General features: G+C 41.2%; 1 protein-coding gene across 1 annotated transcript in view; it reads right to left on the bottom strand.

Moving 5' to 3' along the window:
* pdlim4 (PDZ and LIM domain 4) overlaps positions 1-6770 on the bottom strand; it is a 44629-nt gene extending 37859 nt beyond the window's left edge. The window contains exon 1 of the mRNA XM_022762590.1: positions 6534-6770. Coding sequence (XP_022618311.1) covers positions 6534-6626 — 93 coding nt within the window. The 5' untranslated portion in view covers positions 6627-6770. The remainder of the gene's footprint in view (positions 1-6533) is intronic.
* Between the last annotated feature and the right edge of the window lie 10098 nt (positions 6771-16868).

Below are 16868 nucleotides of genomic sequence, written 5' to 3'. Positions count from 1 at the left end.
CCGCTTCATAAGAATAAACTGATCTAACTCAAAAATGAGAAGTGACCATGGTCTGAAAGCTGACCGAGTGTGTGACCGCAGCGCACAAAGAGTGATCTTGGCTCGGGCCGAGGATGGAACCAGAGTTGTTGTGAACAATATAAAGTTGGTTTCTAGGCCGCTGTGGAGGACAGAAAGAGACAATAAATTGAATAAAATTACCCAGCTTTGCTAAAAGTAGAAACTTGGTATCATATGGTATGACTTCAATCCCATTTTCACCCAGTAAACCTACTTTCAGCTCCAGATTTTCATGCAACTGCACCAAAAGGGATTTTGTTTTTCCTTCATCTTTACTCACAAAATGACTTGAAATCATATAAATTTGTGACATAGATGATATCATATAACTATTTCTGCTCATATAATCAGATTTTCTGTCATTTGTTTTACACAAACTGCTCTCGCTGCTAACAGAAGGACTTGATGTACTCGGAACAACCTGTTAAGACCTCAGGCGATGACTCTGACGTCATACACGTCATCCGACATATACAGGTGGCGCCGATTGCGCAAGCAGCCATCGTGGATGCGAGGCAACGTTGATCGTGGAGAGAGCAACTTCACCGGTTGTTGGGCAATCTAAAACGGTCCCATCACAAACACAGTGACATAGTTAATTGCTAACAGATAGAGTGGTTTAGCATAATGGCAGCCTCATGTCACGCAGAGTCATCATGTGGCACGCTGAGGCCCGATGAGTAGTGTGGTTTCGCGTGTTTTTCTCCGTGTGTTTGAGAGCGAGGCCGAGAGAGAGGACACAGGTTCTACTGCGTCTCATAACAACAAAAAAAAAAAGAAGCTGCATCCACACTTTGAGTCGAATGTGACATCAGCCTCAGGGCAAAGTATTCTGTCATGTCATCATTGCTTATGTCTGTGTGTACTGTCTTTCTATTTTATCTGGAGCAAGCCATAAAATTGAAAGTGCTTTTCTTGGCTCCCTTATAAGTTGACCTTTAGAGGATTTTTTTTATACAACTGTGGTGTGTAAAGCACATGTATGATCCAGGATGAGGATGTTATACTGTCTTTTTAGTCGCATAGATGTTCCTGTGAGGAAAGTTTTGATTCGTGCAGAGATTTCTTATCAGCAGGAGTCATTTTCCTGCCTCTCTCCTCTGGATATGGACAGAAAAACATACAGCCTTCTCCATAAGTAGTGTATACTGCATAATTTGTAGTAGCGGTGAAAAGACATGTCAACATCCAGATTAAAACTGGTCTTAATTTGACTGAAAATTGAAGGTTTTTCAGCTTCTCAGAGACAATATCATAATCTACAGAAACAACCTGGTCATCTGAATACCCCTTGACCTGCAACCTGTCACTTTTAACTGTTGTTTTTCATGCGTGAACTCGACAGAGGCGCTCTCTTCTGGGTGGGAGTGCTGAGTCGCACGTCTCAGCAGCACAGAGAATAATTCCTGGCAACGTGTCAGACGCCTTTGTTTGCTTGTTGGACCTGCGATAGGAACCATGGTTATGACCTTGGTGACGCTTTGGAGAGACGTTACATAGTCAGGGGTGTGAGGTTCTGACCGGTTTGTGATTATCACACTCAAACAAAAGGCATTGAATCTGCCAAGAGCAATAAGCAAGACTGGGGATTATGATTTAATATGTGAGGTTAGACTTTAATGAGAACACAAGGAAATGGGAGAGTCACTGCAACTTAATTGCAGTCTGTAATGCATTTGTGTGAGTGTGTCTACGATGACCACATACTATTCATCAATACTACTCATCAATAAGTAAGTAGAAATCCCTGCAAATCTGATTCACAGTGAGATTAGTAATCACTGACGGGTTTTTGCACATCAGCTTTTCCACATTTCTTCCTCAGCACGTGATGTTTCAACATGTTCATGAATCAAGAGTCATGTTTTAGATACTCGGCGATCCTTGGAGCGAAACACATCGAAACAAAAACATGTTTGCGGTGATGCATGCGGGCTAAGACAATGAAAAGACGAGAAGTTAGAGGGGAAAGCACATGACTCAAAGCTCACTTGATGACACGAGAGAAGATCTACGGCTAAGTGTGAGAATTTGGCTTTTTTTGTCAGAGGCGGAAGCTGGTTCATTGCTAAACTTTTAATCTGAATTTTTGGTGTTAAAAAGACCAGAAATCTGCTTCATGTACACAGCCTCATGTTAACACCAATTACAGAGAGTCACTTTCATACACCAGATAACCAGATGAGCAGGAAACGCTCAGCAACAACCCAAGGACTCGCATCACCCCTCCCACCCCCTTTGCTGTACTGTTTCAGGATCTCCGCCGCTTCGCTGACAACAGGAAACTCTTGGAGTGTATACCATCTGTTATCTTTTGCTCAGTTTGTTGTGGAGATGCAGCTCGCTGCATCTATAATTGTAGCCTGGAGAAAAAGAGCAGCCCAACACTAGTCAATGACAACCAGCAATGTCAGAGAAACAACCCATGTGGCTTTAGGTCACATGTTCTGTCTTTGGTATGTGTTGCAGAGAGCTTGACAGATGAGAGATTCAAGGGCACACAGTTCATTTGATGTATAACTGCTGATGCAATCCAAGTTATATTTGATCTTAATCCATGCACTGTAAATCAAACACCCTTGTATAATCAGCATAAGAAACATGGAGTGATATGTCTTGATACGGCTTAAGCCTTTTCTCTTCACTCTATAAAATTCCTGTAATTCCATAACCGGGACAAAAAAAGCTCTTTGCAAAGCATTTCTTTGCAGCCAGTATGGACAGGAGCAATTATTACAGCGACCAGTAACCCCTCAAATGTACATATGGGCATGTCGGTGTTGTTTTAAGATAGACTTGAAAGAATGTGAAGCTATCCTTTAAATGCATGACAAACATTTGAGCACAGAGACAGTTTACACCACTCCGATAATGTATCTGTCTGCCTGAAGTTGGACTTTGATTCCATTCAGATAATACATGAAAGAAGAAGACTTCCAGTTCTGCTGGGTCGATTATGACTTTCACAGTGGGTGGTGACGAAACATTTCCCCATTCCAGATTTTACACCACTTTTCTCTAATATTTTGCACATGAAGTAATCAATCAAATAATAAAAAAACATCAACAAACAGACTACAGGCGCACTATGAACCATCCAGGATGTACAACATAAAGTTCTCAGACGGGAATTCGGGACAGTGAATCGGGTCATTATTTAACCAACACTCGGATGTAAATTCCTATCCAGAGGACGATTGTTTGCCCGTTGGCAGGACTGACAAGTGTCCTGCGTCACCTTCTGCCTGGACACTGGTTTACAAAAAGTGCTTTTACCACAGCTGCCATATTCAACGTATCCTCTCTAAATGCTTCTGCAGTTACACGAGTGATTTTATATGTTTCGGTTTCTCTGACACTCATTCTCTCTCATGCACTCACAGCCATTTAACAACCTACCACTGCGCACACACACACACACACACACAATCAGGGCAAATGTTTCCAGAATCAAGTAGACACGCCGTCAACTGGCAGCGGTCCTAATGGGCTGGCAGGGGACTAATGGGCTCATCCTGGGACGTTATCACCTTGAGCAAAGAACCAGCTGCTGCCATCAAAACTTGTTTTCTGGTATTTACAACTTTCACTGCCCCCAAACGCAGGTGTTTCATGACATTCACTTTTACAAATGCAGAAAGACACGGAAGAATAAGGGAGGAGATCCATGAATCATGCAAAGTAGAGGTTTGATTGGAATGATTGTGTAAAATATTGTAAAAAAAAAACAAAAACAAAAAAAAACAAACTTAAAAGCAACAAAGCTTTTAGGTCCTGTCTCATTTCTTCTATTGATCAGCTTTCCAGAGAAAACAGACACTGTTACACCCTTCAGCCTGTTCTGGCTTGTGCTAAGCTTACATGATATTAAAATGCCCCCCAAAGAGGCATTTTGGATCCTGCAAGACATAAAGTATCCGTCTCTGCAACACAAACACACTCCCCATCTCCCTCCATGCATATCCTTCTGTGTCACCATTCAACACACTGTAATTGCCGTCTTGGACACGCACTGCAGAGCAAGAATGCAAAATGCATATGATGAATAGCGAGTTTCATAGATGCTGAGCAGCCATGAATCACACCGTGCTTCAAACTCAGAATGCAACCAGCTCCCATGAGATGAGGCGAGTGGATTCCTTTCCCATCACTTCTATTTTTTTATTTTTTTATTTTTTATCACTTCTCCTTGAGTTCAATTTCGACTTTTTGAACTCACATAAACCAGAATATGAGAGACCAGGACAAAACAATTATCGAGTTCTGCCAATAAAACACATTTTGTGCTGTCAGCTGATGTTTCAGCGCATGTGACGTCAATTGGACACTGAACTGCTCTGTAATGCCTGGTAGAAAGCAACAAAAAAAAGTCTGCAAGAGGCAGTGTAATCCTGGGACTTGCTGCCAAAAGACTGTGCGTATTTATGCCTCTGACATTACACATTTATCTAAATATGCTTGCATCTCAACAGCTGCTTCCTTCTCTAGTTCTCAAGCCAAGATTTTGGAATTAGTCAAAACTCCCTTATTTATTCTTGCAAACAGGTGGTTTTTATTGCCACCTCTGCTATGTAACAAAGTGAAACCTGTAATTAATTTCAACGATGCCAGCATCACCGAGTTACACAATGTTCACGATGCGAAATGACTTCCCCGTGCATGCCGCGGTTTTCATATTGGCAGTCAAGCAAGTATGCACAGATCAAAACCGATGGGAAATTGTGAGACTGACACCGCGACTTGCCAGCTGTACAAGAAGTTAGGATGAATCAGAAAACCTGAGATGCCCTGAAGCTGCCTTTGACTTTAAAGTAAGCATTAAACACGAGTGCCATGAGGCCGTAGTGTAGATTTCCTCCTTTTTTTTTTCCAAATGAGTTCTAGTATTGGGCACAATCTCTGTTGGAAACTTTGCTCCATGCACATAGATACCAAGATACTTAGTGAAACATGAAGGTCAAGCATACAGTCAGTGAGCCATCCAGAAAACTGGCTTTGACAATATAATCTGAGCCCCAACCAAAACAAGACATTTAGCTACAAGCAGTGAGGGGTGTATTAATGCCATGTGTGATTTCTGGATTTTTTTCCTCAGTAAAATATTCATCTACCTGTCACTGTCATTTGGAGAAGTGAAAGTGCCAAGTTAGAAAGTGTGACACACTGTGAGTCAAAGCATACCTCACCATTGCATCACAGCATTTTTTTCTTTTTTTTTTTCTTCGAGATATAGTAAGGTATAGGTTTAAAATCAGAGAGCACTTCAGGTGACCTTCAGGGGTTCGTCTGCTCCTCTCAGAGTCGTCAATCGGCCGCCGTAAATCTAAAAATTACACCTCTAGTTTGAAATGCTAGGGCCCTGTAGTTAAAGGGTCGGTTTGGGGCTGGTGGTGATACAGCTGAGCACAACACCTGGAATCCCTCAGCAGCACCAATGAGCTCTGATGAAAAACAAATGTCAGCACCCCCGCCCACCACAACCCAACCCCCCACCCCCATTCTGTGAAGCCCTGCAGCAGGACCGGGCTGTGTTTACCCTGGCTGGGATAAACTATAGGCTACTGCCAGATCCACTGCCAGCACACTGACTCCTGACCCATATTCTGAGGGTCAGGGAAGTTCACGAAGGTTTGAGAATAGGTCTACTACCACTACTTCAACTACTACTACCAACAGCAATATTAACAATGATTAAAGAACACAGGCAATAACACATTACTATATAACACAATAATACTAATACTGCAATTTCCAAATAGATTCTAGATAACAGCTTACAAAGATCTATATGAGCTTGACTGAAACCACTTACGTTTTTTACGTGGTAAAAAGTCAGAAAAAAAAGTTGGAATTATATTATTATTGATTTTTTTTATCAATTATTAATTTCAAAATCAAGGATCATTTCCTTGACATGCACCATATGACATGTTTGATGGATACTTATATTGATGTTATTTTATTCAAATTGTTAAAAACTTTTCTTTCTTTCTTTTTTTTTTTAAATCACCATCATGTGTTTTTCTCGTTTCTACTGACAAGATGATATTCAAAGCCTTTACCTGATGGTCGGCCAATTGCAATGACTCACTAAATTGCAGTGGCAACTTTGGCTGCCAGGAATTAGACGGCACCATCTGTCAGCTTTTAGAGTAAAGCTCCTGTTGATACACTTATAATTACTGCTGCTAGGGATAATGGACCTCGGCGACCTCTTATTTGACGATTAATTAATTGGGCTGCAACTCCAGGTTGACTCATCTCCACCTTTCCAAATCATTAGGCCTGTAAACGGTGAAGTCATTTAAATGGCTGTAATGAGATTGATTATCACGTATGTAGAAATAAGAAAATCTTAACTTTACTGCCAAATTGAGGTGCTGGTGAGCCCCGGCGCGTGGGTACTTTGCGTACGGCTCAATGAATGGATACACATCGAAACAACAAGACAGCAAAGTTAGGCTACAACCTACCCTGGAGATGGTTAACGGCGTGCTGAAATCCCGTCCTCCCACCAGCCGAAAACCCCAAGGAGAGGGTCCCTTTAGTGTCACGGTCTGGGTCATGTTTGTCGTAGAGACGGCGAGAGGGAGACAGACAGATGACAAGGCTGACTGAGAAGGCAAATGTCCGCGGTTCCTTGATACACCAGTAAAGAGAGCCAACGTGAACTGAGCGAGTGAGTCCTCTGCCCAGCTGCTAGGCAACGCTGTCCCGACCGTGAAAACTTTCCTCCCCTCCTGATTCAAGTTTAAATAACGAAGCCGCCTCTGACGTGGGATGACGGCTTGTCCTGCCCCCCTGCACCCGGTCTGTGCAGAGTGGGAGGGGACGGAGCTGTCCGCGGGAGTCACAGTAATCCGCGTTTTGTTCAACACAGCAGGTATAAATGTGAGTTATACTGTGTATTGTGTGTGTGTGTGTGTGTGTGTGTGTGTGTGTGTGTGTGTGTGTGAGTCCGTGTGTCTCCTTTTGTTTCCTTTATTTTCCTTCTGCCTTCTTCTCTTGTTATTCATTCATTTTTTATATGGGTGATGAAAAGTTTTTCTAAATGAAATGGGGTGTTTTCTTTTTGCTCCCTGCTGATCACGGTGGAAAATGCAGGTCTGATTAACGTTGGATGGATCTACCTCAAGCAGCACTGTAAACATTTACATTTAACTATTTTCTATTAGAGTGCATGTTAGAAAATCTATCAATTAGCCTCCAGTCCTGATATTAGATATAGTTTATTAAGAAATGTATTTAATAGCCTAAACATTACTCCATGTGTGATCGCCTGAAATTTGCAGTTTGATGCGTTTGATGAGTCCATTAATTTGGAAGTAATAGGGTAAAGTTCTAGCTTGTAGTTAGTTCTAGTTAGCATGCTAATAGTCACTAATCAGCACTAAACACAAAGTACCGCTGAGGCTGATGGGAATGTCATTAGTTTTGCAAGTATTTAGCCATAAACCAAAGTACTGGATAAAATGAAATTTCGACCTGATGGTGGTTCTGGAGGAAGCGTCAGGGGATCCCTAATGGTATTAAAATTCATTCTGTGGAGAACATGAATGTGTGTACGCTACTAAATGTCATGGCAATCCATCCGACAGTTGTCAAGACATTTCACCAAAAAACACCCAACAGACCAACGTTGCCATCCAAATAGCCCCTAGCTACAAGCATGACTATGAAGAAATGAAAACATAGACAGGGGCTCACAAAATATTCCAGCCTTCAGGTCTTTGGAGGATTATCTGGGCATCCACTAAAAACTAAGGCCAGTCAATAACTCACTGATCAGAGTCTTAAGCAAAAGGCCAACATCTTCTGGACACTTCACTGGCAGAAAAGACCTCTCCCATTTGTCAGGGGATATCCTCGTATCCTCCTTGCCCCACTTCTCGATTCTTTAAGTTTCCCAGCCAATTACCGAGAGCATACAGGTTTTTTAGAGGGGATGATCTCATAGACATTCCTGTGAATCTGTCTTTCAGACAACTGCAGGCATGTGGTGCTCTGTCTGAAGATCTGACTCAGTGCGAGTCAGACACTTACCCATCCCAGTTACTGTCTCAAACAGTGGCGCTGATGTCAAACCCACTGGATCTAAACATCAGGTATCCTCGCGTCCCTGAGTGACACTGTTCTCGGCATCTCTTGTGAACTTTGCACAATGAGCTGCTGTGACGAAACAACTGAAAAGTGATGCGCACAGCGATGATCCAGGCTGTGAGATTGTTTGAACAAAAGAAAACAAACAAGAGAGAGAATATGGGTCAGATGATGCCCCTCAAAAGTCACTGAGTGTATCAATTCAGTGTACACAAACCTACAAAACTCCTCTCAGGACTTTGGATTCAGACAAACGCAAATAAGCCGACACATAATCTGTCACATGCTGACACATGTTAGACATGCTGGTGGAAAATAATAATTAATTAATTTCCTATCTCCCAATAATCCCACATTTTCACAACAAAAGTTTAGGAAGATCTTAAAAAAAACAACAAAAAGAAAAAACATGTCCATGCAGTAATTTGTACAGACAAAGCTAATCTTATTTCACCACGTGTCATCAAGCAGTATGTACAGACTGCCCCTGTACTTGTTACCACGGGTACATCAAAGGATGACTAACCAAAGACCAAGAAAGGATGAGAGGGCTGAAGTCTGCGCTGGAGATTTGTTGAGCAGATGGACGGGCTGACATTTCGGATATGTATCTTCTTCAAAGCCTGTTGCCAATAAATCTGAGTCAAACTACAGAGAGCTCCCATCTCTCTGTTCTTTTTCCCCCGGATGGTCATCATTCGACATACCTTTGGCAGCATCTAAGTCCTTTTAAATGCCCACAAATCTGTCTGATTTTTGCCTCTGCCTTGCGTAGACAAGGAGAACCTGAGGGAAGCAGGTAAGACAAGCGGTGCTGTAATCATGAGCTGTCTACCTCCATCTGGATTATCTCTGCTGTCTGGGAGAATGATCTCATCTAAGCACAAAGGCTTCTTCACTGGTAGTAAATAGAGTCTGATGGTTATTAATGTTGTCAAACAAGTAAACCCTGTAATCTCCAATACATTTATTCTCATGAAATGAGTAAGAATTTAACTGACAGAAATGTATTGTTAATAGAAAGAGTTTTTCCTAACTGGTGCACGCACATTACCAAATTTGATAGTTCAGGACTGATACAGTGGGTGCAGAAATTTATGACAGTAGGAAAAACCTAGAAACTTTTCAAGACAAAAGTCAGGGTCAGAATGACTAAAAGCAAAATTAATGCTGACAGCAGCACTAAGCAATATTTTAATATTAACAGTGGATTAGTTTACTACGTGTAAGGTGAAAGGAGTTGCCATAATAACAAACCCAGATAATTATCAGTCCACTGCAGCTCTATAGAGCTTTTTTAGCCTCTTTCAGCTCATTGTTTTGGTTTCAAGGACAACGTCTTCACCGTTTGGTTCATTCTAACAGCTCTCATCAAGCCTGTTTCCACTGAAAAACCCCTGATAAACCCACTGCACACCACCTGTACAGCACCAAACCACAGACACAGTTAGCGTCTAGCTGGTGAACACACAACATTAATTATAATATAATGCTGCTACATGTCTGACAGATATGTGTAAAAGGGCAAGTGGTTGCTAACGCATTCCCCTCAGTTAGCGAATACTATCTCAGAGTTGGGAACAGCTTTTTGCAATGCACTCACATGGCCAAAAAATCAATTCATGCAGGTTTAAGTTCATTTGTAATCAAAAGCCCACATTTATCATTGTATTACCAGAATTCTTTTTAGCATCACCACCACTGTTTTCACTGAGGTCCAGGAGTCTGCTGCAGAAAAATCTAGCAGCCGATGCAGCGCCTGCCTGCTAGCATCTTTGCTGCACTGACAGAAAAACACAGGTTCTTTACTCGGTTTCCCCGCTCACACAACAGTTGGTATAGCTTTATGTCCCCTGCGTTGAACATGGTTAATTCTTCGGCATGACACAGGCGGGAAACAATGGTGCCATTTACCAGTGCTGTGCCTGGAGCGCCCTATGGGGGAGCAAATAGTTGCAGGGAAATGATGAAGCTTAATTTATGTGGTTGCAATATTGCTGAGTCAGAAATGAAAAACAGATGATTTCATAGCATAAGACCGCCACAGCCCCAAAGCTATCTCATAAGAATGCTGCAGACGTACACATAAACCATCAGCAAGTTGATGTGATTACAAATAACTGACGGGGAAAGGATGATACCGGAGGAAATACTAATCTTTATCTGAAGAGCATGTGTCCCCTTCTCTCTTTTCTCACAAAGCCAGACTTATCTGCTCAGCATTAGCCAGTCAAGCTGCTAAGTTGTGATCAGTTTCATGTGTGTTAGTGTATAAGTATGAAGTACTGTGGCTGAAAAAAGCCTCAGTAAATGTCAGAATGGAGGCAAGAATAAATGTAGTCAAATTTATTCATCTCACATATCAGTCATTTTCAGACCAAAGTAATTGCTTCATAAATCAGTGTGGTTATAGTTTGCCAACCTGGTGAGAAGACTGCTGAAAGAATAACAATCAACCTTTACACAGCTATCCATCTTCGGACATGTAACTGAACGACTGTTTCCTGGCCACACATGCACACACGCACACACACACACACACACACACACACACGCACTGACCAGATGCTAGCAATGAATATTTAATGTGGTGCTGCAGCCTTACTGTTGTTGGAATAACAAACAGATGTGAATGGATCTTCATGTGCAGTCCATTAATATGAGAAACAATCGAAGTAATATAAAATATTCTCTCACTGTTAGGACAGTGTGCTGACATGGAAACAAAAGAGATTAAGTGCGTAATTAACCCATAAGTTAAATGATTAATTTTTTTTCATTGTTTTTTATGAAATATTATTAATATACTATACATTTTGATGCCTGAATCTAACTGCACATAAAGAAGCATGAGTAGGTGGGACTTGCTATTATGTAGTTTTTTGCAAAGGAACACATCTCATCAGGGGCCCAGCATTTCCTTTTGGAGATGTGGCAGACCTGTTTATACTATACATATATATATATATATATATATACAATGAGTGCAATCACAGACTGTGCTTAACTTCCTTGTAAAAGAAATAAAGTAGGACATTAGAAAATGAGTGCAGTTTAGTACAATTAAGTGTACAGGGCTGGATTGTGACCTGGAGGTGTAGGTGTCTTTGCAGCTTTTTGACCAGCGCTGTGCAAAAAGACATGTTACTGCATGTCCCCTCATTATATCCACAGTTGCTCTGAATAACAACGTCACTAGGCAGTGTTAGTTTCATAATCATATAGAGTAACAAACTTTGTAAAGTAATAATTCGCCCCACGTACCTGCCTAAATATGAGGTGCATTTTAGATAAAGTGTCTTGTATCTATTCAACAAGTTCTCCAACCTAAACGACCATTGTTTGCCCCTACCCATGGACACAACTTGTAGCAGTGTACCAGCAGTCAGAGTATTAGACCTTGGTTGTCATGGTAACAATAATGAACACGTGGTTAAGGTTGTGAAACGTCATGGTCTGGTTCGGTTTAGGCATAAAAACTACTTGGTTAGGTTTAGGAAAAGAACATGGTTTGGATTGCAAAAAGTATTTCCTTAAGGGTAGAGGACCTTCGTCGTCATGGTTACAACAATGTGTTAGGGGGTTGGGTTAAGGTTGTGGAACGGTCATGGATCAAAAAACCTAGTTTGACTGTTGGTTACAAAGGAGCTGCGTCTCTGTGTAACAACCATCGACCCTAACCTCCTCCTAACACAGACTTTGTCGCTCTATATACTACGTCACCTGACTTCCACCTCTGCTCCAGTCATAATTACTGTGGTCGCTAGAGGTCACCTGTAAAATAAATTACTTACACAGACAACCTGTGGGCTTGTTTTTACAGGACAGTCTCCCAACATTGTTTCCAGATACACTGCCATCCGTAAGTATATGGAGACTAGCACATCTTCTATTGTATTGGAACTGTTTTCCACCAGATTGTTTTTCACAATTAAAACAGTGACTGTGGTTTAAGTGCTGACTTTGGGCTTTTAGAGGGTCTTTACATGCATACTGAGTGAACAGAGTCAAATTTGTAGCCTCCTTAAAAGAAATATGACCGCATCACTCGTGTCAGCACATGCCCCGAAACAACATATGTTTACATTTAAGTGGCAAAGTCCTCAGCTGTTGGGATTATGACTCTCAATGTGTGGCAGTGTTGCTGTAGAGCTACATACAAGAAGTCAGACTTAAACACAGGAGGCTGCTGTTTGTTTCTTGTTTCATATTGACAGCCAATGTCGGTTTCTCCCCAACTTCAACCAAGTTGTAATACTGTTACCATGACAACCTGACCCTAACCTTAACAAAGTGGTCCTTTTAACCCAAACCATGATCTTTCCCTAAACCTAACCGAGTCATGTTTGTGCCAAAAATAAACCAAACTTTTAACCATAGTGTTGTCACATCACTTTTTCACATTATATAGGGCCGTAAGATCAGTAACCGCTTAACCCTTACCCTAACATGAACTAATGAGATGTGTTTTGCCCTTTAATTTGGAGGACCTAACCCTCATTATACATAGTCCTCAACCCTAGCCCAATACTTGCTGGCTGATATGCAGTAAGATGGTTTGCTGGTCACATATTGCAACTTAATGTTTAAATTCATCTTGAGTGGCACTCGTGATCATACCTCACTCACTACTACTTCTATATTAATTTTATCTGTGACTTCCTCCCATCTTTTCTCACGCTGCTCCACCCTATCTCTCTCCTTCTCACACACGCTCCTTCTTTCTAATTAAGCTCACCAGGAATGAATCATCAAATACCAAGCCGTCCACTGAAACCGAAATGAGCTATGGACAAGTCCTCCGCAGTATCACAAACAAAAAAAAAACCCTAATTGGCACCGAGCCCTCTCATTACAGAGTGAGCCAGCCTGATGCTGCGATTGTAGATTTCAACCATATAAACAATGTAAGAAGAGCAGTCATTGAACAGGCCCACAGCAGCAGCAGTGGCATGAGGGCTTTTACATCTGCACTATTTAGATTAAATAGTTTAATTAGTCTGTGAGACTTATGGATGTGATAGACATTTCTTAGGAACTTCTTACGCCACAACAGTTAGTCACAGTTTTTGGATTCACTTCATTGCTGTTGCTTTTAGTAATTTTGCCCCTGATCTTTGTCTTGAAGAGTTTCTAGGTTTTTTCTACTGTCATAAACTGAGGGGCTAAATGGAGTTGGTTGGGTTTGATTTCAGCCCTGCTTAAATAGTCATAAATATTTGTTTTTACAAGGAGCCGCAGGCTGGATGTGTCTGAATAAGTCTGACCTGAGCAGCGCTGAAATGGTGTTGTGGTAACAAACGACCCACACAGATGAGATTTTATCTGCTAGACAAATAATTGATTACAGTTGTGTTTGCATGCGGAGGATGCCTGCCTCGTGAGCAAAAGATTTGAAAGCACTGATCTGCACTTGCTCTGCGGAATAAAACAAATTTAAATTAATACCAGGAACTCAACCCCTGCTGGTGGAGATAAAGAGAACTGAAATGAAGGGAAATGATGTTCCAGGCCTCGAGTTTGGCTTTGGAATCATCTGATGTTGATTCAAATCTCATATAATCGTCACTAAATGCCCCTGCAGATATTACTCCAGATCAACGCTGCAACAATGCATTCTTTGTGCCTGTGCTGGATATTTCTGAGCCAGGAAAGACACAGCAGTGTTCCTCGTGTGCACACGTGCCAGCTGTTCACAACTGAGTTCAGCACTTTAACTGCTTTGTTTGTATTTACAGTTGATGTGCAATAACAGAGAGTTGAAGGCCAACGCCAGTGATGCCGGCCAGCAGGCCTGCCTCTGTGACTGTCTGACGCATGGCTGGTAATGTTTATACACATAATATGCGTACACATAAAATGTAAATATGCATAGAACACGATATGAATGTATTAAACAGTCTACATCAACATTATGAATGTAATTAAAACAATGACGTGTGTAATAAACACGTCATCATGTTTGTCATCATGTTCTTTTGCATGTCTGTTTCATTTTCTTCACAAGCCAACAAAGAAGTATTTATTGGAAATCAGATCCTTGGCTATTGATGCAATATTTATCAAACAAATCATGCACTGATATCCCCAGACTAGCATATATGGAAAGCATCGAAGTGCATTTGCTCACTTAAGTATCTGCACTTAACTTGAATGCTTTAATTTTGTGCAACTTCCTCTGCATGTCATGCCCCTTTTGCATTGTTGAACATCAAACTGTACCAAATTACAACACCGATGCATCTGACTTATGAATGAATCAGTGCTGCTAATAGTTTCATACTTTTACTTCCAGGGCTTGTTCGCATGCAAAAACCAAAAACCAACAACCAACCTTTCACTCAAAGGATCGGAATACTTCTTTCCCCATTTCATACTGTAGTAGTGTCATAGCGTGAGGTATTTTAACAGTAGCTGCGCGTTTGCGATCCCTGATACTAAATGGGTTTAACAAGCTCAGAGCTGTATGATCCCTCTCGTCTGTTAATTGTGGTTAGTAATTGGAAACTCCTTTGTTGGTTATGGAAATGTTACAAAGCTCCCTCTGTGGCGCTGTACTGTAAACTAAGATTTTTATTTTGCCTGTAAAACTTGTTGCTCGTAACACGGAGAGTGAATTTTCAATAAGTGTTGTGCAGAGTTTACCTCAAAATCAAGACAAAAAAAAAAAACCAAGTGTGTCTAGTGTGAAAACCTCTGATCCCCGCAGCATTTTTTTTTTTTTTCAAAACCACAACTGTGTCACTTTGCCTTGCTTCAAAGGATGAACACAAACCACCAAACACGACTATCTTTGACTCTGAGGCCTCACAAGAGGAACAGGTGTTGTGAAGCAGAGCTAAAAGATTACACACATCATAAACCAGAGGGGAAGTCCCCCGATAAGCGAGTCCGTCAGAGTTCATCTCAGCCATTCAAGGCAATTGTGAATGTGCTGCTGAAGAGCGAGTGTACAGAGGCAAAGGGAGATTCAAACAGGAAGATGCATTTAATTTACTGTGTAAGCCCAATTAACCCTCAACTAAAAAAAAAAAACAAAAAGACAGCTGTGGAGAAATTGCATTCACTATTGCTACTGAAGGAAATTGTATTTGCCAAAAGCTTAAGGAAATAAAATGACAAATCCCTCAGATCCTCTTCATGAAAACCTCTGTCTTTTGTGCTTCTGCTTCATTTAATTCAAGTTAAGAGAAGAAAGCGCTATCGAGAGCAAGTACATACTATACACACTGCAAGTAAATGTAGTGTTTATACAATATGACCTTATTCCTTATGCCTGGGGGCCATAAGGGCTTGGAGTCCCAGAAAAGTTAAAAAAAAATTGTCTAGCCTACTTGATTCATGTTATTCAAGATTTGCCATTTATCCAAAGATACATCTACTCCTTCTCTCTCATTGAAAAATCCAATTAATATGCAAATACTGTTCATTTCAAGAGTTAAACTGTCTGTCCGGGCCAACACCCACATGAAGTAAAAAACACATTTATGAGCAGGGTTTTAACAAAAATGCTTCTTTATTAGAGTCACTGAGATCAAGTATCTGTTGTTGATGTAATTGTCTAGGTTTGGGAATTTGTGTTTGGGATGATTTGAACTACAGAACAGTTGTGATCAGCGCTTGGTCTAACTCTGAGCCAGTGGTTACCCTTTGGAAATCTGGTATATCATTCATCAAAACTGTGACATGAGTCACTCTAGCTTCCTGTGACCTAAAAAAAAAAAAAATTGCTGCTTCTTTTAAAGTCATTTGAGCCCAGCTTCCTCTTTAATTCACAGTTCATGAACAGTGACTTTGATGTTTTTGATGTTCATAGTTTTGTGGCCCACTCAGCTCAAACCACCTGACCACCCACGACATGCAAGCAAATGCAATGCAGGACACCAGCATCAAGGGTTTTTGTTTGACAAGTCTGGTCCTGAATTTGAGACCAGTGTCCACACACACACACACACACACACACACTCAGATACACACACACTCACAAACACATAAAAGGCTGTGTTTGGGGGGCTGGGACAGACAAGTTAGTTAAAGCATTTCCTACACTGCTTGAAGACAGTGCTGGTGATGGTTTGGTTGTGTCAGGATGATTTTCATAACTAAGGTTAAAATTTGAACACACACTGCCTTTTAGTGTAAAGTTGAATCTCTTCATTTAAACAAACCTATCCACAGATTAGGTTTGAAAGCCTGAGTGAGGTCTTTGGAAATGAAACATGTGGCTTGAAACTCGGTCTGTAACTGTACGTAACCTTTTTTGGGCCTGTAGTGGAAAGCAGGCTGAAGTATGATCATTTCCCACAGGACCCCTAAATAACTCTGATTTTAACGTACATGCAGCCAATAGTAAGTGTCCACATCGTAAGATCACAGTGTTCCTCTCTGAGGAGCGCTGGAACATGGGATGAATTATAGCTACTGGGCAGCAGCTGTTTAACACCCCCAGCACCACACACACACACACACACACACACACACACACACACACACACACACACACACACACATACACACATATACAAACAAGGAAACATACCCAAGTAGACCAATTAAATAAAACACTGAGGGAGTCCTTGTTTAGAGTATAATGTCAGAGCTATGAAGTTCTGGATTCCCCAGAATATCCCCAGCAAAAAAACGAAACAAAAAAAAAAAACACAACGTATTTGTGAAGTTCTGGAAAAGAAAAGTTGAAACTGAAAAGG

The sequence above is a fragment of the Seriola dumerili genome, unplaced genomic scaffold (assembly GCF_002260705.1).
Source record: "Seriola dumerili isolate Sdu_G_001 unplaced genomic scaffold, Sdu_1.0 BDQW01000449.1, whole genome shotgun sequence".
Classification (NCBI taxonomy): Eukaryota; Metazoa; Chordata; class Actinopteri; order Carangiformes; family Carangidae; genus Seriola; species Seriola dumerili.
Note: the sequence above shows the minus strand (reverse complement) of the source record. Positions and strands in the feature narration are given on the sequence as shown.